This window comes from Euprymna scolopes, chromosome 41 (assembly GCF_053919585.1).
Source record: "Euprymna scolopes isolate OS-2025 chromosome 41, ASM5391958v1, whole genome shotgun sequence".
NCBI lineage: Eukaryota > Metazoa > Mollusca > Cephalopoda > Sepiida > Sepiolidae > Euprymna > Euprymna scolopes.
The window spans coordinates 49,343,468-49,371,459 of NC_136522.1; the positions used below are offsets into that span (position 1 = coordinate 49,343,468).

Sequence of the window (27,992 nt, forward strand, 5' to 3'; positions counted from 1 at the left end):
AAACACAAATAATCCCGGTTGTAGCTGGTACACTAGGAGTAGTATCAAGTCGTCTGGAAGGACAATTGAAAAAACTAGAAATTCCCAATATTTTAGGTGGCCTTCAGACCTCTGCAATTGTAGGTACCACCAACATCCTAAGAAAAACCCTTGATCTTTGAAGCTCCTGGTTTGAAGCCGGGATTGAGGGAAATCCTCTGGAAATGAATCCCATCCCTTTCCAGAAAGACGTTCATAAACGAAATCAGAATAATTATTATTGTAGTTATTGTTGTTATTATTATTATATTCACCAGAAGATTTTGCACAGGTCATCAAAGATTTCTCCTTAAAAACAACCTGTGGTGTTCCCTGGAAGCTGAGTGACAAGGGTTGCTTCGCTTAGTTTTCATGTCTCTAAAAGAAGATCACCAAAAAATCATTATTCAACAAAGCTACAATGTTTACAAAACAAATATCCAATAACAAAAAAATCTATTAACTATGGTTTCGTAATATTCTTTATTTCAAAAAATTATTTTTGAGTGATTTACGACAAAATAAGCATTAATATTATTTTTCCGAAAGCGCATAAATTGATTAAAGTTTCAGGCGAGGGGGTTTTCAGACAAATTGACAATAAATAAATCGTTGAGATGTTAAAAATCCATATTTATATGAAAACCGGTTCGAAATTCGCTTGGAGTACGACTTACTTCTCATTTCTTCCCGCACAATCTCATTCTTGCTATTATCGGCGTCATGAATATTCCATCTCACCAATCTGATTTGCTTGTAAAGATTGTACTTAGTCCCCGTGGTTATCGCAATAGACTAGAATCTCCCATTCAATTCATACTAGTCAAATTTTTACCTTAAAAAATTCATGTTTTTTTATTTGTCTTTAAATTCAGGAAGTAAGAAATTTTTATAATATTTCCGTTTACTGTTATTCCTTCCAAATGCCACTTAGAAATAAGCAGCTGCTCTCTGGGATCATATCTACAGGGGAACTATAGCAGCGAGATGTTGGTTCACATTACATTTATTTTTTTGTGTGTTAGTACAGTCATGGAAGCAGGAGACCGGCAGAGGATTCCAAAGTGTAGCAGTTCGAGGGAAGAAGCTTTTAGAATTGAAAGCTTTCAGACCTCTAGGCATTTATTCAGTCAAGGGGTGGAATTTTGTTGCTTGTAAGTATACAGGGTGACCAAAAAAACAAAAACAAAAGCTAAATGGAGGCCATCTAGAACATATGCTGTAGAACGGAGAAAAAGGCAAAAGACCCTTGTGTTTTGATGTGATGTTTTGAATATAATAAACTAGTTATGACCAAAGATTCATTTAATTCGGAGAAAACACTAAGAAACGGGGCCTAATTAGAGTTGGAGCCCTTTTTTTAATCACCTGTATTTACATTAAGGGTGTACTAGTGCTACTAATTCACAAGAGACCATCCCATTAAAACACTTGTAAATCAGGCACAGGGATGCAACATTGTGGCGATGGGACAGAGGTTGGAGTTTGGTTGATAGTGCTAGACCTATCAAGTTGTGGACTTCTTCTAAGAGGGAGGGACTAATGGTAAATACATCAGCCCAGATCCAGATGTGGCAACAATACTCCATGCATGGGCGAATGCCCACTTTGTAAAGAGAGAGGATACTCTCAGGTGTGTGTAATTTTCTAGCAGGTTAGAGGGAGCTCACCTTCTTTGCAGCAACCTTGGCAATGTCTTTAATATATTTCTTCAAATTCATAAGGAAAATTAAAATGATAAAGGATAACCTACTGATGAAAACCTTCACTGCTTTTCTATACCACCACTTCAGATTTTTTTTTTTTTTTTTTTTTTTTTTTACACAGTGATCACCACTTATCAAGGCCCGGAAGCCACTCAGGGATAAGGGTTATTGCAAGTACATTACGTTAGTGAGATTTGATGAAGTGTTTAATTAGGGGGGCGGTTCATTAGGAATTTGTTAACATTAGACTTGAAGACATCCAAGTTGTAGTCCGGAGGGAAGCAGGCAGACGGAACAGAGTTCCACAGGCGTGCAGTTCTAAGAAAGAAGCTTTGTTCATGAAATCCGCGTTTTGATACTTTAAATGTTAAATATACTTATTCCCAGCCCAATATTATCCTTGTGTTGTATTTCTGTTTCGTTTAAAAGAATCCCGACTCACTGATATATAAAAATATAACAATAAATCTTGATTTTTGGTGACGCTTATGGTTGGTAGGAAGGAGATGAACGAACGAGAACAGTTAACAAACATTTATCATATGACTTCCTGCCAGTCATATGACTTCCGGCCAATCATATGACTTCCCGCCAGTCATATGACTTCCCGCCAGTCATATGACTTCCGGTCAGCCGGACATATAAAAGCATATATGCGGGTTAATTATTCTTGGAGCCAAATCATCAACCAAAAACGATATTCTTTTCGGTTATTATTATATAACCATTTTTGACTACCATAAATATCCTGTTTAGAACGGTATTGTTATTGTAACCACAATTCAAAGGCATTTTATTCGGCCATTGTCGTTTCATGGATTGATCTGACTTTGCTTATATTTGTGTAACCTTTTGCCGAAGATGATCTTCCAAACTTTTTGACAATTAATCAAGTTTGTTGCTTCTTTACAGCAGATGCTTGTGTGAGGTTCAATATTTTTGTTCAAATTTTCTTTTAGTACATTTAATAATTATTTTATTGTTCTTCCCGGTGCCCCCTTTTGTCAAAATGATTTCTCGGTACACACGGACCAGATATTTTACATAAGGGTCATTTTAAACTTAAATCGACGCTTATATTGTATTTTTGGATCCTTTGCAATTCTGTTAATTTATTTGAAAATCGCACTTCCTTCTACTGGAGCAGTTTACTCATTGCCGAGGCAATGACAAATTTGTTGTTACAAGGACCGTATGAAATTCTCAACGATTAATTTTTAATATTTGTCATTTTTATAGAAGATGAGAAAGAATTATACCTGAAGCAGACATAAAAAAATCATATACACGGAGCACGCAGGGAAGTGTATATTTAATTAACATGGAGCTGTTGTTAACATCTGCTGTTGGTAAATACGGCTTATATTGTTCCACTACTTAATAAAGTAGTTATATACATTTTCCATGTGTGTCCTTCTTTTTTTAGCGATAAACAAATTGGCGACGAGGATTCAAATTTATTATGAAATAATGACAGATTGGCGACGAGGACGAACTGGCATAATTGGAAAAAGAATTGGGGATATGTTCTACACTATGAAACATCTTAAATGAAAAGTACAAAGAGGTATTAAACACACACACACACACGCACACACACACGCATACATATGTGTGTGTGTATCGAAGAAGCCAATATATATATATATATATATATATATATATATATATATATATATATATATGTGTGTGTGTGTGTGTATCGAAGAAGCCAATCGAAGAAGCCAACTTGAAGCTGGCCTGCAGGGCACTACATATACAAATGTAGGCAAATTTGGGCATATTTTATTGGTTTGAAAATATAGGTTCTTTTCTACCAATTGTTATAAAATTTTAACCATAGAATATATTTTATTTTAAAAAAATATCTGCAAATTTTCATGTACTTTCGTCCCATAGAACCAAAGATATGGCCATTTTAATATTCAATTTGGCTACCAGTATAGATATATCCATAGATGTACCAACTTTTTTTCGCAATTTTATAAGTTCCAAATCTCAGTGACTATTAATCAGAATTTTACAAATAGTGCTCGTTGAAAAGGCAATGACCTGAATTATGTAGCAGGCTACGTGGCATTTGCCATTAAGGACGGGCATTAAGGGAATCATCCATTATCCAGACCCTATTTTTGGCACTTCTTTACAGCCATAAAATGTTTCAATCATAGTCATTTGTTTTCCTAGTTTTGCATATGAATTACAAAATATATTTCCCCAAAACCTCTGGCCTTGATGGAAGGGAGACTAAAACTTGCTGCTATGGATTCAAATGATCTAAAATAACAGAAGGGGAGACTTGATTCCAAATATTTCTCATGTGTTATATCTCCCCTCTTTGGTTTTCCTACATAAAGTAAATTTCACAGTGTATAAGAATTATTTGATACTAAGGATATTCACAATCGTACTCTATTTCCAAATTAACATAAAATGTAAATAAAGATCTAAATTAAAATTAGGTGATTTTCAAGCACAAGAAAAATAAAATCCTCGGGAAAACAATAAAGAACCCGGCGTGTGCACGCTCATTGGTTTCAATAAATGGGTGTGTGAAAAACTAAGAATCTGATTGGCTGATTAGCAAACCAAATACCACAGGGATATATAAAAACACAAAGTTACATCAATTTCATACAATAGCCTGACGATTCCTCACGAGGATGAAACGCGAAAAATTCATTGTAGCTTAATTGCCATATATATTTACAAAACTTATTTATATATATATATATATATATATATATATATATATATATATATATATATATATATATATATATATATATATATACTCCATAGACAACTGAACAACGAGACGAACCTCTGTCTGTAATTTATGATATGTTAGCGGTAATAATTCCTCCACCCGTGTGGGCACACGAAAGCGTGCCCTAATGGGAAGTACAAAAATAGATTCCAAAAAGGAAAAAAATATGATGTATAACGGACATAAAAACTTTAAAGGGGTGACGGGGCTCATACCATATGATTTCTGATCACCCGGATATATAAATGAAAAATGCGTATTTCATGAACATGGACTTATAGTTTACACCTATTATTATTTGTAAATAGGTCTTCTTTCTGTTTCACTACGTAATAAAATAGTTATCTACATTTTATCTGTGTCATCGTTCTATTTTGTGCGATATAACTCGTAGTTTATTCGTGAATGACACTTCATTCAAGCGGAGCAGATTACATTTTTCAGAATCAATCTCAAATTCGTTGTTCCAAATAGTTTTCGAAATTGTCAACGATGAGTTATTACCATTTGTGCCAGAAGAGGAAGAATTAAGCCCGAAGCAATACATATTGATTTTGTGTTCAATTCTCTTAAACGTTTCCAATTCGTCCCAGAAATCATATCCATATTTACCAACCTCTCTCCAGAACTTTCGATAGAAGTGATCGTAAAGCCTCATATCGGCCGATTGCCACTGGGTGATCAACTCAAACATCTCTTGGGTGATACGATAACCGTTAAATGCTCGAACGTTAAGTTTCACGTAGACAATGTCTTCGAATTGCCAGCAGAAATGTCTCCGTAATAAAACGAGGGATTCGTCAAAGTATTCCATCAACATCACCAAACGAAATTCTTCATCGATTTGACGAATGTAAGCGTCTGTAACGTCAGCGTCTTTAAAAGCCGAGGGGGGTATTCCAAGGTCGAAGGACATTCGGTTATTCGTGTAAGACGTGAAATCGATGAGACTTTCGTAATGTTCTGGGTTCTGCAGGAAACGTTTTAGGGGATCAGTTCCCGGTGTCGTTAATAAATACGTCGCTTTAGAAATGCTGCTATAGTATGCAAACGATGACAGAAACTGGCTAACTGGATGTCTCACAATTGTGAAGAACAGAGTATCACCTTTTAACAGCTTGGAAAGAACAGTTTTGTTGTATACCGCATGGTTGCAAAGTAAGTCGTATGTTTCGTTTACGGGAGTTTTTAGATGCGCCCGGCGATCAGACCAAAGATAGGTCTTGGACGGTTCTGGTAGCAGAAATCTTAGACCATATTTCATGCCAAATCTCTGGACGATGTTCGTTATCGTCGAACCGGCTGTTTTGTGCGTCTTTATAAATGCTATATGATATCGGCCGGGACACGGTGTTGTTGTATTAAATCTTTCTTCCATCTTCATAGCCGATTTGTAGACGATGTATGTTACGAAGGAAAGCGCCAGCAAACAAACGTACCTGTAATATATAATAAAAAGAAATTAAAATATCGATTTATTTTATTATATTTAATAGCAGGGGCGGGGGGGGGGTCGCCTGTCCTTGTCCAGTCGTAAAATGTGCTAAAATGTAAATATTCCTATTAATTTATCCAGATTTTGTATTTATTATTACAGAGCCAGTACTCTATTGAATATTTATTGTACGCAATATAGAGAACTGATTTCAAAAGTTTAAATATGACTGGGGTACCATCAGCTAAAATAAAAACAAAACATTTAGCGCACCAGCCGCGTTCTTATCGACAGATGAGAAAAGTTTTAAAATTAAACCACTAATAGAAATATGTCGGCAAGTTGGAATGAACATTATTTGCATTTCAATTTGCCGACATATACGTACGCGTTATTCATCCATCCAAACAAATATTTTACTCGATATAAACCATCTTTCGTGTGTGGTTACTGTTTCTTTTTAATTGGAGTGCTACATGACAAGTAGTTAAAGATTTTATCGGTTAAATATTTTCATACCGGCACACATGCATAAGACATCTACTGTTACACACACACACACACACACACACACACACACACACACACACACACACACACACACACACACACACACAACACACACACAACACACACAACACACACATACACAAACACAAAACACACACACACTACAAAACATTTAGCGCACCAGCCGCGTTCTTATCGACAGATGAGAAAAGTTTTAAAATTAAACCACTAATAGAAATATGTTGGCAAGTTGGAATGAACATTATTTGCATTTCAATTTGCCGACATATACGTACGCGTTATTCATCCATCCAAACAAATATTTTACTCGATATAAACCATCTTTCGTGTGTGGTTACTGTTTCTTTTTAATTGGAGTGCTACATGACAAGTAGTTAAAGATTTTATCGGTTAAATATTTTCATACCGGCACACATGCATAAGACATCTACTGTTACACACACACACACACACACACACACACACACACACACACACACACACACACACACACACACACACACACAACACACACAACACACACATACACAAACACAAAACACACACACACTACACACACAAACACAACACACACACAACACACACATAACACACACAATACACACACAACACACACGCAACACACACACAACACACACACATACACAAACACAAAACACACACAAACACAAAACACACACACACAACACGCACACACAGCACACACACACAATACACACACAACACACACACTACACACACAACACACACTCATACACAAACACAAAACACACACACAAAACACACACACAACACCCACACACAACACACACATACACAAGCACAAAACACACACACACAAAACACACAACACACAACACACACAACACACAACACACATACACACATACACACAACACACACATACACACACATACATACATACACACACGCAATCATATATATTTTGTATTTATTATTATGATTAATCGGAATGTAGAATCGAAAAAATAAGTCATTTTTTAGGTATCAGAATCGGAATAGAAATCGGAAAATTTTGTGCCAATTTTCCGATGCCAAAAACGATTCTTTTTATTATGTTTTATTTATTTGCTTTTTAAAAACTTGAATATATGGTTAAATGGAAGTTTTAGTCATTTAAAACTGGTTTAAAGCTTCCATACTCACTAATTTTTCGACCAACTTTCAAACAACTATTATAGATCACCTTCTCAGCTACATTGTGAAAAAAACAGTTCAATTTTCGTTGAGTAAAACAGAAGCTATGATGAATTTACTGGTGTTCACAATCGTAAAAAATGTAAGGAAGGTGATCGATGCTTTTTATGACTGGTTTCCAAAGCAACTACATTGCTTCAGCGACTACTGTTGCTATCAATTCACCGCTCTCGCGAAAAGAGAAGTAACAAGTGAAACAGAGGGAATGAAAACATTAAAGGGAGATAATTGGGGAAATTTTATTGAAAGCTGACGAGAGCCGTACATTGTTATTACATATGTGTACGTCATATTTATGGAGGCAAAAACAAAATAAGACTGAAATTAAACAAAGAACAAGTGAATTTAACGGACGCTTGGAAAAATAATGGCTTACAATAGAAAAATGCGAGCATTTAAAGTTATATTGTTAAGCTTAAACATGAAAAAGTAAAGAACTAGTTGTTAAAATAGGAAAAGAAAAGGACAAGATATTCTAGTAAAAAATATAATAAATTTATAACTGAAAATATTGCAGCATTAAGATTAAAAAAAAAAAATTAACATTACATAATCAATTCTTAATGCTGCAATATTTTAAGTTATAAATTTATATTTTTTACTAGAGTATCTTTTTCTTTTTTTTTCACTTTTAACAACTAGTCCATTACTTTTCTATGTTTAATGTTAACCATATTACTTTCCATGGTCGCATTTTTCTGTTGTAATATATATATATATATATATATATATACATATATATAATTATTATAGTAAATATTAACATCAGCCCCTTTAAAAAAACTTGTTTCTTATCGTTGAGCACGTTCAGTTGTAATAAAGTCGGTCAATTTAGCAAATACCCGAAGATCGTCATATAATGATAAGATCACTCTGACGGACGTTAAAAGCATTTAAAAAGAATACCTGTTTAATTTCAACTGTATCTCTCGCAGTTGTCGGTAGCCGAGTGGTTCGGGTCCTTGCTAATGAAGCCAGACATGACTTCTGTTGCCGGGGTTCGAATCTCTCGACTGGCGTTAATCGTGACACCCTACACTGATGATTCCCGTAAGTATGAAACACTAGTGTCTGTAGGTATTTAATAATTATTATTGTAAATAATAATAATAATAATAATAATAATATATATATATATATATATATATATATATATATTAGACAATTTAGCCAATTAAAAACTAGCAACAGTTATAGAACATTGATTTAAAATGAGTGTTTTATACAAAATGATTAAATATGGTAAAATTTCTGCTCATTGTTGCATTAAATACTAATCCCTATAAATCCCTAACCATACATCGAACGTGAACTATAATATTTACTTCGCCGCATCTTATCGTAAAAAATGTCCATACCAAATATCAGCCAGATCGACCCAGTAGTTTCAGAGAAAGCTTCTATAGTAAACGTGGTATTTTGTTGACTCATCCCTATTAATCTTTATTTATCTCTAACAGCGTCGACCAGATACTATAATAATTAGTTCGCTGCAGCTTATCATAACAAGAGTCCATACAAAATTTCAGTAAGATCGGTTCAGTAGTTTCCCAAAACACTTTTATAGTAAATCTGGTATTGTGGTGACTAATCCCTATTAATCTCGAATTGTGCATCGAACTGATACCATAACACTTAGTTCGCTGTAACTCATAACAAACGTCCACGAAAAATTTCTGCCAGATCGGTTCTGTAGTTTCAGAGAAAAAGTTAAACGGATAGACAAGTAGATTGATTAAAAGAGATGTACATTTTTATATAGGCAGCAGGTCGTTATTTAGCAGGTTAGTTTGAAAACCACAGAATTTTCTCTTTCTTTTTAATTTTCTTCGTTATGTTTTCGACACGGTGAGCAATTTTTCAGGTTTCGATAACAGATTGTATAAAATTTTATATTATTTTAATGTTGAATTACAGTAATATTCAATAATATATATATATATATATATATATATATATATATATATATATATATATATATATATATATATATTACTAGCTGTGGGAGGGCGCCCGGCTTTACCCGGTCGTAAAATACGCTTAAATATATTTTAATTTGTACAGATTTCGTATATATTATTATAGAGCCATGATTTTAAAAGTAAAAATAAAGTACTTAGTTGCCATTAACTAGAATCGAAACCGAAACTGTAGCATCCAAAGCTGGTGATGAGGCCGTTCTGCGACGTTTAATTTTATATTTTTGTTGCAAATATAGAGACAGACCGACAGACAGGCATATAGCCGTTTATATATAAGATTTTAATTTGTACTTTGTTAACATATTCTATTTTTTTTACAAGGTGGTCACCACTTATCAAGGCCCAGAAACCAATCGGGGATAAGGGTTATTGCGTGTACAGTACGTTAGTGTTGAGATTTGATAAAGTGTCTTACTTAAAAGGGAGCGGTTCATCAGGAATTTGTTTATGTTGGACTTGAAGACATTCAGGTTGTAGTAAGACAGACGGAACGGCGTTCCACAGGTGTGCACTTCTAAGAAAGAAGCTTTGTTCATGGAATCTACGTTTTGATAAAGAGTGGGGAAAATTTTTGACAGTGGTTTCAGCTAGACGGGTGTTTTTCGTGAAAAATCAGCGAGAAGGGACCAGGGATTGGAGCTCAGACGAGCACTTGCCATGGAAGTAACGGTAAAACAAAGACAGGCTCGCAACGTCTCTCCTGTGGGAGAGAGGTTGCAGGGAAGAGAAAAGGGCATCCCCCACTAAGCCCCGAAGTCTATCTTATTCACTGTTAGGGCAGGATAGAGTGTTATTAGCAGCTCCTGCCCAGATGTGGCAACAGTACTCCATCCTTGGACGTACTTGGCTTTTATATAAATAGAGAATTGCATCAGCAGTGAGATATCTTCTGGAGCGGTAGAAGGATCCTACCGTTTTTCCAGCGACCTTGGCAATAGACTTGATGTACGTGTTCCATTTCAGATCAGGAGTAAAGGTCAAGCCGAGAAGCTTATCAAAACCTGGACCTTCTCCTAATCGAGACGCTGTTCTCCCGATGGCCACCGTATCCTCCTTTACACTTATCCTCCAGTTGGGATAGCAAAAAACTAGGAGAAAAAATACCTGTACTTGATTGTAATGAAATGTAAACTGCTTGTGTAAAACATTATTTCAGAGGATGACATAAAAATTCAGTTTCTTCCGGTTGTATTAATAGGCAAAACGGAAGGGCGTTTAGTGCTATAAGCATAGAATAAAAAGAGTAGTTTTCCTCATTTCATCCCGAGCAACGCTGGGTCTTTCTGCTAGTTAATAATAATGCTTGATTACACAATTTACACGGGCATAGAAAAAAAAAAACTGTATAAATACTCTCGAGTAATGCTGGTACGGGACAGCTAGTGAAATATATTAAAACCTGACTGCTTGCATCGCTCTACAAAACAAAAAGAAAAATGGGAAATAAAATAGTCTTTGTGCCTAATGTTATTGAAACCCATAAATATGAGTGGCTATTGTTAAAAACAAGATTAGACACATCTGCGTTTTTAACATTCTTTCTGACAGTTATATTGCCAAACACTTCAATAGTTTAAAAAAAAGGAAGAAGAAAATATATTTCTCTTTGGACTAAGGTCTTCGTAACCTCAGGTATTCTTGAAAACGCATTAACATCGAGCTTGACACTTATCAATAAGTCTACTATACCGTTGCCTTCGTAAATTAAGACCTGTCTAATTGAACATGACGTCATATACTTTGGTGCAAATTAATAGTTAAGTTTTAAGTGTGTGTGTGTGTGTGTGTATGTGTGTGTGTGTTTGAGTTTTTTTACACAGGAATCACCACTTATCAAGGCCCGGAGGCCGTTCAAGGATAATAGTTAATGGGTATACATTAGTTAATGTGATTATAGCGTAGTAAACATAAGTAGTGGGAATTTTGTAAATTGGATTATTTAGGGGAACGGTTCATCAAGAACTTGTTTACATTGGACTTGAAGATAATCACATTGTAGTCAGCTGGAAAGCAGGCAAACAGAAGAGAATTCTACAGGTGTGCAGTTCTTATACAGAAGCTTTGTTCATGTGATGTGTTTGTGATTATTTGGTAAAACCGATACTTGAAAGGGTATGAATTATAATCAACACTGAATGCATTTGTAATACATTATTTATTTAACTATAACATAAACTTAAATGTTCGTAATGAACGATTGAGGAACGATAGTCTATAGCGGTCATGTTGAATGTTCCCAGTCTGTTCTCCTGGTCCCGCCTAGCTGCCAGGCTCAACTAATCTCTTGATGGAAGGGAGATAATTCTGCATTTATCGATTTATGGATTATCTCTCTTTGACCATCTAACACCTCCCCTTTGAAGATGATGTCTGTAAGATGTTTGCTGTGGGTCAACTTGTAGGACTGAGGTTGGTTTGCGCCTTCGTTGTGATCTTCGTGTTGGACCGTCCTTCTTAGCCCTGTTTTGTTTCCTGCATGCTGCGGGAACACTCTGAGGTAATTCAAATGTGTCCAGTAAAATATTCAATGGAATGTCATTTGATTGTCTCTTTGGAAGGTATGAATGACGCAGTTGATTTGCGTGTCTGACCCAAATAGATGATTGTACATCCACATCATATATGACTTTCCCAGAGCGACGTACTATCTGACACTGTGTCCATTTTTCTTTACCATTTCGGTAATCTTTTGCCCATACGGCTTGTCCTGGTAGGAATGTACGTGATCTTGCTCCATGATGACGATTGAATTGATTTTCCATCGTCCTGTTTCTCTTGGGGTGATTCTTTGGTGATGGACGAATTGCATCCATTGGTAAGCGCATCTTCCTGTTCATCAATGCTTCGGCGGGAGACTTACCCTCCGGGCAATTTGGGTTTGGTGTAGCTCTGTAGCTACTTAGAAATGTTTCTATGATCTCTCGAGTAGTTCCTTCCCCCTTCAACTTCAAGAGTGCTCTCTTAAAAGTGTCTACGAAGCGTTCGGCTTGGCCATTAGATTGTGGGTGGAAAGGTGGAGATCGTAGGTGCTGGATACCGTTTTGTTTACAGAAATTTGTAAATTCTGTTGATGTAAATGCAGTACCGTTGTCAGAAACTAAAATTTCAGGAACACCCAATCTGCTGAAAATTTCTTGAAGTCTCTTCACCGTTTCATTGGAAGTAGTATGATTTATTTGGGAGATTTCTGGCCACTTGCTGTATGCGTCAACCAATATTAAATAGTTTTGTCCATTTATTGGTCCTGCGAAGTCTATGTGTAGTCGTGACCACGGAATTTCTGGAGTAGGCCATGCCTGCAGTGTTGTTTTCCGAGGCGATTTTGCAACCATTTGGCATTTTTCACAAGTTATTACTAGTTCTTCTAGTTGCTTGTCCATGTTTGGCCAGTACACATAGCCACGTGCCAGAGCTTTCATCCGATTTATTCCCTGGTGTCCATAGTGGAATTGTCTGAGAACTTTGTTCTGGAGTTTGTATGGAACAATCACACGTTCTCCAAAAAGAAGTGTTCCATTAATTTCGGATAAAGATGATCTTCTCTGAAAAAACGGTTGAAGTTGCTGGTTGGTGCATGTTTTTGGCCAGCTTGAAAGATGAAATTTTCTGACTTTTTGTAGTAATGTGTCTGCAGCTGTAGCCTCCTGAATCATCTCTGTAGTGACCGGTAAAGATCTTATCGTGGAAACAAGTCCAGACATAACTTCCGGTTTCACCGATATAGCAGCGATGACTGTGTCTTCTACTACTTTCTGATGGGAAGAGATGAGTCTTGATAGCGCATCTGCCTGGCCGATTTTGCTCCCTGGTTGGTGCTTTATAGAAAAGTCATAGTCCAGCAGAATAGTTGCCCACTTTTGTAATCGGTTTGCTGTATATACCGGAATTCCTTTCCTGCTACCAAAAATGCTTATTAAGGGCTTGTGGTCTGTGATCAGAGTAAAATGTCGGCCATATAACATTTTATGGAATTTCTTGACTGCATATATTATTGCAAGTGCTTCCTTCTCAATTTGGCTGTATTTTCGTTCCGTAGGCGTGAAAGACTTTGATGCATGTGCAATTGCTTTTTCGCTTCCGTCAGGGAAAATGTGTGATATTACTGCTCCGACTCCGTAGTCTGAAGCATCTGTCACAACAGTAATGTCCAAAGATGAGTCGTAGTGTGTCAGTAATAAATTTGAACTGAGAAGTGCTTTAATTTTCTCAAACGACTCTTTGCAGGCGTTGGACCAGTTCCATTTGGTATCTTTTTGTAAAAGATCATTTAGTGGTCCCCGTAACCTATGTAGTTCGGGTAAAAATGAACCATAGTGGCTTACAAGTCCAAGAAAAGAGCGTAATGTTGCAACGTCCTTTGGAGCTGGCATATGCTTTATTGCCTGGATATTGTCCGGATCTGGTTTTCGACCATTTTTTTTCAAATATAAATCCAAGGTATTTCACAGAAGTTTGGAAAAATTTGCATTTATCTGGTCTTAAGTGAAATCCATATTGTTGGATTCGCTCCAGCACGGAAGTGAGGCGATATAAGAGTTCTTCTTGAGATGTACCTGTCACAATAATGTCATCAATATAGGCAGAAACTCCTGGCAATCCTGTGAGCATGGTGTCCATGGTTTGTTGAAATATTGTTGGAGCTGACTTGACCCCAAATGGAAGGCGGTTAAATTGAAACAGTCCCTTGTGGGTGTTAATAGTGAGAAGATTTTTGGAATCTTCGTCAACTTCCATTTGCAAATATGCGTCTGCAAGGTCCAGTTTTGCAAAACAAGTCCCACCATTAAGTTTTGAAAACAGATCTTCTGGTACTGGTAGTGGGTACTGGTGTGTCTCAAGTTGGTCATTTAGCCCTGTGCTGAAATCTGCGCATAAACGTACTTTGCCATTTGCCTTCTTTACAATGACAATAGGTGCTGCCCAGGATGAATAATTTGTGGGTTGGATAACCCCTTCTTGTTGAAGACGATCCAATTCTTTTTCCACAGTAGCTAAAGCTGCGTATGGCACTGGCCGTTTTGGTCTGAAGACTGGTTTTGCGTCTGCCTTCAGTTTTAGAGTTGCTTTAGCTTTCGAGCAGAGCCCAAGACCCTCCTGAAAAACTTTGCTGAATTTTGCTTTGAGCAAGTTTTTAAAATGTGTTTCAGCATCTGTGGCAGCATGAATGTTGAAGGAACTGAAAACTGTGTTGAGGGGAACATTAAAAAGGTCCAATTCTTCAATGAAATCTAGTCCAAGAAGATTCAATGTTGACACTTCCGAAACATAGCACACACCTGAAAATTGCTTTTCTTGAAAAGAGACATTACATGTTAACTCACCAGTTAATTGTATTTTTTTTCCTGATGCCCCACAAGCAACATGATTTGTCTTCTTAAGTGTTGGTTTTCCCAACGGCTCCCACGTTTGGCGTGAAATTAGAGTGATGTCCGAAGCAGTATCAAACTGAAAATTCACCGGTTTGTTGTTTATTTCAACAATTAGGTACTTTCTCCGAGCTTAAAAATTCACATTGAAAGTAGCAAAAATTGAATTTGATGAGGCTTTCTGGAACCGTCCTGGAGTTTTTCTGTGATTTTTGCCTCTTGACTGTGCCGTAATGTGTTTAGAAGGGTTGTGGTTATTACCACAAAATCCATCCTTGTGCCCACGACGCGAGCATTGTTGGCATATGTGTCTTTTGAATGGGCAAAAGCGAGCATAGTGCATTTCCCCACATGACCAACAGGGCGTTGGGGGTTCTTTGGTTTTTCCAGTAGAGTTTTTCTCAACTGATTTTATTTTTGAAACAGATGGGGTTTGTTGTTGCACCATTGCTGTGTCCCGTTTTAAATTTGTGAGCCGCTGGCATTCTGTGGTCAGAAGTCTTATCGTTATGTCCTTGTCTTTTTCAATCATGGACAATAAACGAGTGCGGATGTCCGCATCCTGGGGTGATTGTAATCCCGCGATGAAGGTGAGGCACTTGAATTGATCCTCAGTCAGCGATTTCAGCTGAAAACTTTCGCAAGTTTGGTTTACAATTCCCGCATATTTTATTAAATCGTCCGTATCATCTTTCTTTAATTTCAAGCAATTGTATCTAATATTAAAAAAAGATACTGACTCACCAAAAATTTCTAATAGCTGTGCTATGGTTTCATCAAATGTAAAATCTCCAGTGTTTTTAGGTAGGATAAAATTTGAATACCGTTGATGCTCCACTGTGCCAAGTTTCCGTAACAGTAAACGCGTTCTCCAGGAGTCGTCCATGGATGCGAATTCATTTTCAAACGTATCTTTCCAACGGCCATACCAAGCGTTGAATGTTTGTTTTGAGTCCGGATTGAATAAAAATTCCGTTATCGTGCTTGCTATGGAGTCCAGAGAATTTGATTTTGGTAAGTTTATAATTTGCTTGTTAAACTGGGTTGTCAGATTTTCAATAAGACTGTTCTGAGCTTTTAAAAATTCCGTTTGTTGGGATTGAAGGATTCTTTCGAGCATATTTAGATCCATGGCAGGTGGAGTGTTTTTTTTCTCTTTCTTCAACAAGAAAAAAAAAATATTGTCAAAGAAAAATTCCTGTTTTTTTTTTTCAAAAAAAATTATTGAAATTTCTATTTTTTTGTGTGTTCAAAAAAAAGAATTATTGAAATTTCTTCTTTTTTTTTTTCTTTTTTTTGTGTTAAAAAAAAATGTGGAAATTTGCTCAGGAAAAATCGCGGCTTGAGGCGTAAATCGCTTCTTAGAACCTGACACCATGTGCGTTTATGTTTTTCTGTGAGTTAAAATCCAAATCCATCGTCGCCATTGATGTGTTTGTGATTATTTGGTAAAACCGATACTTGAAAGGGTATGAATTATAATCAACACTGAATGCATTTGTAATACATTATTTATTTAACTATAACATAAACTTAAATGTTCGTAATGAACGATTGAGGAACGATAGTCTATAGCGGCCATGTTGAATGTTCCCAGTCTGTTCTCCTGGTCCCGCCTAGCTGCCAGGCTCAACTAATCTCTTGATGGAAGGGAGATAATTCTGCATTTATCGATTTATGGATTATCTCTCTTTGACCATCTAACATCATGGAATCTACATTTAGGTTTAGACACAGATAAAGAGTGTGGGAAATTATTGATAGTGGTTTTGGCTAGACGAGTGTTTTTCGTGAAAGTTTGGCGAGGGGGGAACCATAGATTGAAGCTCAGTTGAGAATTTGCCATGATAATAACGATTAAGCAAAGACAGGCTTGCAACGTCCCTTCTGTGGGAAAGAGGTTGGCGGGAAGAGAAAAGGGTATCCCCTACTAAGTTACGATCTATTTTGAAATCTGTCAAGGCAAGATAAGCTGCTTCTAGCAGCTCCAGCCCAGATGTGGCAACAGTACTCCATCGTTGGCCATATCTGTCTTTTATATAAGTAGAGAATTGCATCAGCTGTGAGATATCTACTGGATCAATAGAAGGATCCCACTATTTTTTCCAGCGAGCCTGACAATGGATTTGATATACGCGTTCCATTTCAGATCAGGAGTAAAGGTTTCGCCAAGAAGTTTGTCAAAACATGAAGCCTCCCCAGGACGAGAGCCATTCATTTCAATTGATGCCAGATGGGCATCAGAGCGTTGATGATGTAAATATAGAAGCTGTGTTTTCGATGATTAAAAGTAACCAGCCATCTCTCTCCCCATTGTACCAGGAGTTCAAAATAGACTTCGTAGCCTAGTGGGGAATACCCTTTTCTCTTCCCAGAAACCTCTTTATCACAGAAGAAACGTTGCAGACCTGTCTCTGCTTTATCGTTATTTTCATGACAAGTGCTTGTCTTAGTTGCAATGTATGGCCTCCCTCGTCAAAGTTCCACGACAAAAACTCGTCTAGCTGAGCACACTATCAATAATTTCACTTACTCTTTATCTGTGCCTAAACCTAAACGTAAATTTCGTGAACAAGGCTTCTTTCTGAGAACGGTACGCCTGTAGAACTTTGCTCCGTTTTTCTGCTTTCCAACTGACTTCAATATGGTTGTCTTCAAGTCTAATGTGAGCAAATTCTTGATGAGCCATCCCCTTAAGTAATCCAATTTACCAAATTACCATGAACAAAGTTTCTTTCTTAGAACTGCACGCCTGTGGAACTGTCTTCCATTTACGTGATTTCCAGCTGACTACAATATGGCCGTATTCAAGTTTTATGTAAACAATTTCTTGATGAGCCGTTCCACTTAAGTTAACAAATTTACCGAATTTCCACTACTAACTATTATTATGATTCTGATACTGTGCACTCTTTAACCCTTATCCGCGAACGGCCTCTGGGCTTTGATAAGTGGTGACTCCAATGTAAAAAAAAAAAGAAGTAAACCCAGGGTTCACTTTCGAATTTCCTTATACAGACGTGCTATGGCGTGATACAAATATTTCAAACGCTAGAAAAAGAAGTAGATTTTTTTAGTTTTTTTTTTTCAGACGACTATATAATTGTGGACATTTGTGTGTAAAGAGTGGTTGGTGTCAAACACACTTCCCGAATTCATCCGACATTAGAAGAGAAAGAGAGTCGCCAATCTGATAGGCCCTGAACTGGCATCTAAGCTTCAGTCTCTGTTCCATCGACGAAATGTTGCCTCCCTCTGCCTGTTCTACAAGTATTTTAATGGTGAATGCTCTGACGAACTGCAAGCACTTGTGCCCCCACGATGTAAACACCCACGACAAACCCGACAGGCAGCTAAATCCCACCCCCACACAGTAGAGATCCCTAGATGTAAAAGATCTTTCTACTCCAGTAGTTTCTTCCCCAGAACCGCTAGACTTTGGAATTCAATTCCAGGTCCGTTTCCCAAACTGTACTGACATGCAGAAGTTCAAGTGTAACGTGAACCGACATTTTGTTGCCCAAATCCCTACATAGTACCCCAGTAGTTTTTGCCCCTGATAGTAGCCCCCTACACCAAAGTGGCAATGTGCCTTGTTTGGAGTGAAAATTTATTTAAAAAAAATTACCATAATGCATTTTTTATATTTTCTTTTGGGTTGTTTTATTGTTTTTATATACTCGTGAACCCCTACGTGCTCCACTTAAATGGTCAACAATGCGAAATATTACAATACGGCCATAACAAGAAGATTAAAAAAAAATCCACGTACAGAACGTTGGGGTTGGCAACAATTGTCGAGCGATCGAGCACGTGATCTCACAAACGTATCATCTTTGAAAAGATTGCTTAAAGTCTGTTTTTAATAACAAACAATTAATCAAACAAAGATTAAATAATTCCCGAAAGAAATGATCAACAATACATGTTCACCACCAAACCAAAAATATTGTGTAATCATACCCACTCGAAACATGGACGTTACAAAGTTTCATTTATCTTCTAGGACCAACCACTGTGACGTCAGCCAATAAACAAGACTTAATGGACAGGTATTTACTTTACGAAGACCACGGTTTTACATTGTCCGCACTGGTTCACAGTAATCGGATATTGGATCAGCAAAGAGGGGTGGGGTCTATGTGCAGTTCCGAGCATTTACATGTTGAAGTTAAGTCCGGATTTTTTACAGTCAACATTGATCATTGTCCTTGAGACCACAGAAGTAGAAGAGGGAGCCCATCCCAAACTTATAAGGGTAGGGGTACTGCGAAAGATGGAATGTGCTTCTGAGCGGCCAAGCAGTAGGTGAGTAAGCCGCTTAGTAAACTTGTCTGAATAAAAAAAAAACCCCGATTAGAACGCATCTTGTTATAGAGCTTTTTGAATGCGCATTTTCGAACATCGACGTTCCCGTAATTTATCTACGTCGTCTTTTTGTTTTTTTTTAGTTTAATTTATCTTAAACTATTCACATTATTACTGAGTAGTAAGGGCTACTATGCATTTGAGGCTATATCCACCATCTTAAGTATGGAGTTGTTCAGCGAGATGTTTATTCACATTACATTTAAATTTCTGCATATTGGTCTCGCAAAAGGATATAGGCAGAAGTGAGGGAATTCCAAGGCTAGCTGTTAAAAAAAAGGGGGGATAGAGTAGAAAGTCTTCCAGAATCTGAGTGAAACTGTGATTTTGTTGTCAGTCGGGTTTGACAAAGGTTTCTATGTTGAAGGGGTATACAACGAGCACAAAGAAAAGAGGGAAGGGATGGAGCTTGATAGGCAATGTGATATCTACTAGATTAGTGGACCATATATATATGATGATCGCAATGTCTTGTCAGACGAGTACCACTCCCTCAGACACTTAAAGTCCATGAGCCCAAAAATGACTTCAATCGCCACAGGACCATTTTTTTATAGACAAATCCCCGAGGGAGTATCTATACAAAGATGATGTTACAGAGTCTTAACTTTGTACGACAGCTAAGTCTCTCTCTCCGTTCAAAATGTTGAGATCTAGTAACAAGCAAGAGCAAGATAGCCAGCAACACGTTAAACTGCAGACCAGCTTAATGTGGGTACTAGTCTCCCGCTTTATGGTTTTTTAAATCAGCGATTTGCTTCTCCTAGAAAGGTTGCCTTCAGCACGACTTACGGGAGTCTTCTCCACCCCAACACAGACATGCCTTCACACAGACACACACGGTGCTAGTTGACCGTTGACCCAGAAAAAGTGTTCATTCGCCCTTTGGAAGGTCTTGTTTTTAATCATTCAGGAAGACTAGTTACCCTCCTCACCAAACCAGTTTAGTCGCCGGTGACCCGACCATAAGGCAGGTAGTATTGGGTTACATGATAATAGTAGCATATGATATGACCTGACACATAATATATATATACAGTGATGATCATATTTATTGGCACGGTAAAATAAAAGTTAAATTTTGTCTAATAAATTCTAAAAAAGGGATTAAATTAAAGAAAATAACAAAGTATATTATGTATTTTTAACTGGCCTTTCCGATGCAGCAATCGGATTTTAGAAAAAATAAATAACAAAGGAACAACAAACATAATTGCAAAAAACCCTTGTTCAAAATTATTGGCACGGCTTTGTTTTTCTTTTAGTATCAGTATAATATCAATCAATTTCCGGTTTACGTGCTTTCTGAACTTTTTTATAACCATATTATGCTTGTTTAACGCTAATTCAGTGAATAATTTTTTTCAGATAATTTTTAGATAGCGATTTATTTAAACTATTATAAGTGACTAAATTATAATTTTCAATCGCCATGGTTAAAACTAAGGAACACAGCGAAGACGTCAGGAAGCTTGTTGTAGCATGCCATACCAATGGGGAGGGCTATGATAAGATTTCAAAAAAGCTAAACCTTCCCAAATCCACTGTTAGAGCCATAATAAACATGTTCAAATCGCAAGGCCACGTTATGAGTTTAGAGGGTAGAGGGAGAAAAAGGATTCTTTCCCCAAGAGATGAACGGAAAATTGTTCGACAAGTAAAACAAAACCCAAGGATCTCTGTTGGGGAGATTGTTGATGAACAGAGCACCTCTGGAGTGAATGTATCTCGACATACAGTTGGTAGAGTTTTGAAGAGAGCTGGTTTAAAAGCATGTCGTCCGAGAAAGACTCCCTTATTGAAGCCTATGCACCTGAAAGCAAGGCTAGCCTTTGCAAAACGTCATATTGATAAAGATGTTGCATTCTGGAAACGTGTTCTATGGACTGACGAAACGAAAATAGAGTTATTTGGCCATAATAAAGTGTCTTATATTTACAGAAAATCTGGCGAAGCTTTCCTGCCTAAGAACACCATACCCACAGTGAAGCACGGTGGAGGCAGTTTGATGTTTTGGGGATCCTTTGCTGCCTCTGGACCAGGGCGACTTGTTAAGGTCACAGGTAGCATAAAAAAGGAAGATTATGTTAAAATATTGGATGAAAACCTGAAAGACTCTGCTAAAGAGCTCTCACTTGGTCGTCGTTGGTGGTTCATGCAAGATAATGACCCAAAGCATTCGACTAAACTGACTAAGAAATGGCTTGAGGACAATCATATTAATGTTTTGGAGTGGCCATCACAAAGCCCAGACCTTAATCCAATTGAAAATTTATGGAGAACATTAAAATTGAGGGTAATGCAAAGGAAGCCTAAGAATCTTATTCAATTGGAGGATTATTGTCAGGAAGAGTGGGCTAAAATTACTACTGAAGAGTGCAACAACTTGGTTGTAAACTATGAAAAGCGACCGAGGAAGGTGATCAAGGCCAAAGGCTATACAATTGATTATTAAATAAATCGTGCCAATAATTTTGAACAAGGGTTTTTTGCAATTATGTTTGTTGTTCCTTTGTTATTTATTTTTTCTAAAATCCGATTGCTGCATCGGAAAGGCCAGTTAAAAATACATAATATACTTTGTTATTTTCTTTAATTTAATCCCTTTTTTAGAATTTATTAGACAAAATTTAACTTTTATTTTACCGTGCCAATAAATATGATCATAACTGTATATATATATATATATATATATATATATATATATATATATATATATATATATATATATATATATATATATATATATATATATATATGGGGATTAACAGTTACATATTGTCGCTACAAATAGTCATCTGTTTCAGTCAAAGAGACTTCCTCAGGCTACCCAGAACCTCTCGACGCAAAAAGAAAAATGGGAAAGATTAGAAAGAAACGGAAAAAAAAAAAAAATGGAGCTCTTCCAAAAAAAAAAATTTATATATATAAAAAGATCATAAAAGGTTGCGAGCTCTCTAAAAAAGATGATTAAAAAAAGGTGGGGAGATCGCATTAGAATCTATTGGAAGATTATTCAAAATTATTTTAACAACAGGATATAAATCTGAAATGATTAAAGTGGGTCATAATTTTACTGGAACTGTAAATTGTATAGGAAAGTGGGTGTGGGGGTCTGTTTATACATTGATTTTGAACCTGCCAGGAAAAAAGCTGTCACGTGTATTTTGTGTATTTTTTGACATCAGGAGTTACGTTTCGTTATAAGTTACGTTGGGCGTGGGGTGATAGACAAATGCAGACATATTCATACCGAGACATACATATGTATATATACATACATACAAAATATACACATGGCATATATACGTGTGCAAAAGCGACACACACCACACACACACACACACGTAAATATATGCATACAAGAAAATACGCACAGACAAGAATACACAACTATATATATAAATACATAGATAATCACAGGTATATATGATGATGATTGCAACGTCTTCTCAGACGAGTGCCACTCCCTCAGACATTTAAAATCCATGAGTCTAAATGCCTGAGGGAGTATCTATACAAAGATGATATACACAAACACAAATATACACGGTGCTAGTTGGCCGTTGACACAGAAAAAAGAGTTCATTCGCCCTTTGGAAGGTCTTGTTTTTAATCCTTCAGCGAGACTAGCCGCCCTCCTCACCAAACAAGTCTGGTGGGGGAACCAGTTTAGTCGCCGGTGACCCGACCATGAGGCAGGTAGTACTGGGTTACATGGTACCAGTAGCATACAACATGACCTGACACAAGGTATATATACTTATACATATACATATACATACAAATATACACACCTACACATACACACACACACACACACACACACACACACACACACACACACACATATATATATATATATATATATATATATATATATACATGATGATGATTGCAACGTTTTGTCAGACGAATCCCACTCCCTCAGACACTTAAAGTCCATGAGCCCAAAAATGACTTTAATCGCCACAGGTCCATTTTAATAGACAAATGTCTGAGGGAGTATCTATACACAGATGATATTACAGAGTCTTTGCTTTGCACGACAGCTAAGTCTCTCTCTCAGTTCAAAATGTTGAGATCCAGCAACAAGCAAGAGCAAGATAGTCAGCAACAAGTTAAACTGCAGACCAGTTTAATGCGGGTACTGGTCTCCCGTTTTATGGTTTTTAAATCAGTGATTTTCTTCTCCTAGAAAGGTTGCCTTCACCACGACTTACGGGAGCCCTCTCCACCCCAACACACATATACATACACACAAACACACACGGTGCTAGTTGGCCGTTGACCCCGAAAAAGGGTTCATTGGTGAGGAGGGGGTGGCTAGTCTCCCTGAAGGACATACACACATACACATACATGTACACACATATATATTTATCAACAAATACATTTGCATATACACCCACATATGTACACAATAAATATACACATAAGGACATCTACATAAATAAAACTACGTACAGAAATACTATTATACATACATAATTATATATTTAATTAAAAAGTATTTGAATATTAAAATTAAAATGAATTATATTTAAGGTTAAAATTTGCGATTAAAAACTGTTATGGAATTATTAAGAAGTTATTAAGAGAATTTAAAATTTAATCGGGTACATTTAAAAGTATACCGATCTATATTGATATGTAAATACGAAAATATACGCATATTATTGATAATAAGCAGTTATTAGTATTATCATTATAATGAGCTAAAAAAGGCTTTAAAAGCTATCATATTATTTTATATGTTATGTAAAGTATTCATTATACCAGTTATTAATTAAAGTTATAATACCATGTTTTTTTTGTTTTTTTTTAATTATTTAACTATAGATAAGAGTTGGGTGGTGCTGGGTGGTGGGTTTAGACCATGGAATTGAAAATCACATCAGAATAGTAAGAGAATATAAAAAGAGGTACAAATATACAAATAAAAATACAAATAGGCACAAACATAAAGTACGCATACAAAAGGATACATATTTATATATATAGAGGTAAATAGGCAAAAAGGAATAAAAAAATATATTATTATGAGTAAAAAGGGATAAAAAATATATATTATAAATAAAAAATATATTATTATGAGTAAAAAGGGATAAAATATATATATATTATAAATAAAATATAAAGGGGTAAAAAAGAATAAAAATATATATTATAAATCAAAAATATATTATTATGAGTAAAAAGGGATAAAAAATATATATTATAAATTAAAAAAATAAAGGGCTAAAAAGGGATAAAAAATATACATATTATAAATAAAATATAAAGGGGTAAAAAAGAATAAAAAATATATATTATAAATAAAAAATATATTATTATGAGTAAAAAGGGATAAAATATATATATTATAAATTAAAAAAATAAAGGGCTAAAAAGGGATAAAAAATATATATTATTAATAAAAAATATATTATTGTGAGTAAAAAGGGGTAAACATATATATTATAAATAACAAAATATATTATTATAAGTAAAAAGGGATAATATATATATTATTGATAAAAAATATATTATTATAAGCTAAAAGGGACAAAAATATATATTATAAATAAAAAATATATTATTATCAGTAAAAAGGGATAAAAAATATATATTATAAATAAAAAATATATTATTATAAGTAAAAAGGGACAAAAAATATATATATTATAAATAAAATATATAAAGGGTAAAAAGAAATAAAGAAATTAAAAAAAAATTATATGGTCATTTGCAAAACGTCATCGGGTCTAAGGCTCTTTTCTTCATCTATATCTATATATAATATAGCTAAAGTGTAGTTATACAAGAATTGAAACATATACTAAAAGAGAATAAAAGTACTAAGATGATATATATATATATATATATATATATATATATATATATATATATATATATAGAGAGAGAGAGAGAGAGAGAGAGAGAGAGAGAAAATAAAAAGGAACAAACAATATTATGTGTTCATCAACGTTTCGTCTTTATTTCGAGACTTCCTCTGGATGAATGAGATTAAGAAACAAAAAATACCAGTACAAAATATTTCGCATTTTCAAGCACTATTAAACAACATGGAGGTTTCTATAACATAGCGCCATTAATAAGTAAACTTTTATTAAAAGAACATTATTTAACTGTAGACACAGGTTAACTTTCTCACACCATTCAAACACCCCCTGTAATAATTAACACATAATCTCAATCAATAAATTACATAAAAAACACTCATTTCATTTCTGTTACAAACCTATATTTGAATTTCAACAGACATATCTTTTTTCCAATAAGAATATTAACTGCGTTTCATAGTTTTAAAATTACATTAACGACTATATGACGTCACTAAAATTTCCTTCTCTTTAACAGCGCCAGCCCTCCCCCTCCTTTTTGAATTTCCAACGTCTTTTTCCGTTTCTCTGAAATAGAACTGCGTCACACTGTGCACGTGAAACATTTTCAAATATTTTGTACTGGTATTTTTTGTTTCTTAATCTCATTCATCCAGAGGAAGTCTCGAAATAAAGACGAAACGTTGATGAACACATAATACGGTTTGTTCCTTTTTATTTTCTCTATTTTGTCGGAATACTATTTCCATTATTTTCATCATACATATGTATATATATATATATATATATATATATATATATATATATATATATATATATATATATATATATATATATTGAGGATAAAGATTAATAATTTAAATTATGAATCAGTTTCAAGTGGATGAACAAACAAAATCAAATTGAGCGGCAACTAATAAGGCAGTTTAAAAATTCTTATTTACCTAACGTTTTTATATTTTAAATTTAATAATAAACTCTAATAATTATTTCAACCATTTGTGGCCAAAAAAATAACCACCATGCCCACTTATGTACTGACAAACTTTGAAACAAATTTTCTTATACAACTACATAAGCACTATCCATCTTACTACAAAAATGCTAGTTTTATTTTGGCGTCTTAAACTTTCACCCCTATTTTTGCGAATGAGTAAACAATACAAAAAATAAAAAAAACCCACAAATCTTTATCAATTATTGTCAATGTTAATAAAATGAATATCGTTTCCGAAACGATCGTACACTCGAGTTGATTTTATTTGTTCGTCCTTTTGAAACTGATTCATAATTTACAATTATTATTCTTTATACTCAATATTAATTAAGCTCTATTGTAAAATAAACTTATTGAGCTTATTATATATATATCTACAGTGCAATGAGCACTGCTCTTTAAAAATATTAATACATTAAAATAAACATTTCCTTTTAGACTCCAGGCTTTGAACTAATTCCCCCATAAAAACTATTATATATATAATAATATAATCACGTTGATACACTGGTTGCCATCAGATCACCGAAGTTAAACACCGTTGAGCCAGGTCATTACTAAAATGGGCGACCAATTCGGGAATTCCAGGCGCTGTATGTAGGAGAACGTTGACATCTCCCTGCAAGAGCTGCAAAAACCTAACATCGTCATCTCCCCTAACGGTGATGAGGGACCGCTTATGAATTTCAAACTCCCATGGAACTTCTTCCTTTGGGGGAAGCCAGTTAAACCCGAATAGGGTTAGCGTTGCTGCTCAATTTGCCTCAGTTTCCTCTCACGCACGATCCCAAATAGTAACCATATTACGTTCCTAGTGGCAATATGCCCTGCATGGGGTTTAAATGAGTAAAAAAAAAAAAAATGATGGCTTGAGATTGAAATGTTTAAAAGATGGATTTCGTTGTTAAATATAAAAAATCTGAACAAAGGAAATTTTCCTGACGAAAACTTATCTTTATGCTTTATACGTGGAGTAAGGTTTGTTTTATTTAATCCTGTTAAGACTTAACTATTGTTCTTCAATCGCAGGTGTGATCCTTTTCTTCCTGAGATTCTTATGGATGACTCTGCCCTCGATGAGAGATCGACTCTAAAACTTCTGGGTCTTTCTTCCTCACAAAATCCATTGCTCTTTCTGATTTTCGTAAAATCGGTCCTATATATCGATCTAAACACTTCCTCACTCCCCAAACTCTTCTCTATCTCTAGAAATCTACTATTAGGCAATGCATGCCATTTTGTTGTAATATTTCGGGCTGGTGAATCGGTGTCCCATTTGAAGGTTCCTGATAAATTGCAAAAACGTATCTGTAGTTTTATTGACCCTACACTTTCTTTTTTACTGGAATCTCTCTCACAGATGTGATGTTGCTAGTCTCAGTCTTTTTCCGACTTATATTGACAGATGATGAATGTTTGACCTTTAAAACTTGCAAAGTGCCAAAACAAACTGACAAGTCTGCAACCATCAGCTCAATGGTTGCTTGCTATTCATGATATGCAATGGATTGTCTAATCTATTCCCTGCTTCCTTTGTTCCAGCTTGTTTGACTCGTTGGTCTAGTGGTCTCCATTAATTCACTGTTTTAGAACCTTATTGTTATACAGCTTCCTAGTCCAGTAGCTTCTTTCGAAAGACTGTAATGTTGTGGAACTCCTTTTCTGCCCACTGTTTTTTTTTCTACTTATTTTCAAGATAAAGATCATTAAGCATCTCTTGTTTTTGCAATAATCAGCTTTCGTTCTTGTTAGTTC

At 35.5% G+C, this 27,992-nt stretch overlaps 1 protein-coding gene across 1 annotated transcript in view; it reads right to left on the reverse strand.

Moving 5' to 3' along the window:
• Positions 1-482: 482 nt before the first annotated feature.
• Positions 483-27,992, reverse strand: part of LOC145266519 (galactosylceramide sulfotransferase-like) — a 33,917-nt gene continuing 6,407 nt past the window's right edge. Inside the window, exon 2 of the mRNA XM_080122272.1 lies at positions 483-5,933. Coding sequence (XP_079978398.1) covers positions 4,856-5,933 — 1,078 coding nt within the window. The 3' untranslated portion in view covers positions 483-4,855. The remainder of the gene's footprint in view (positions 5,934-27,992) is intronic.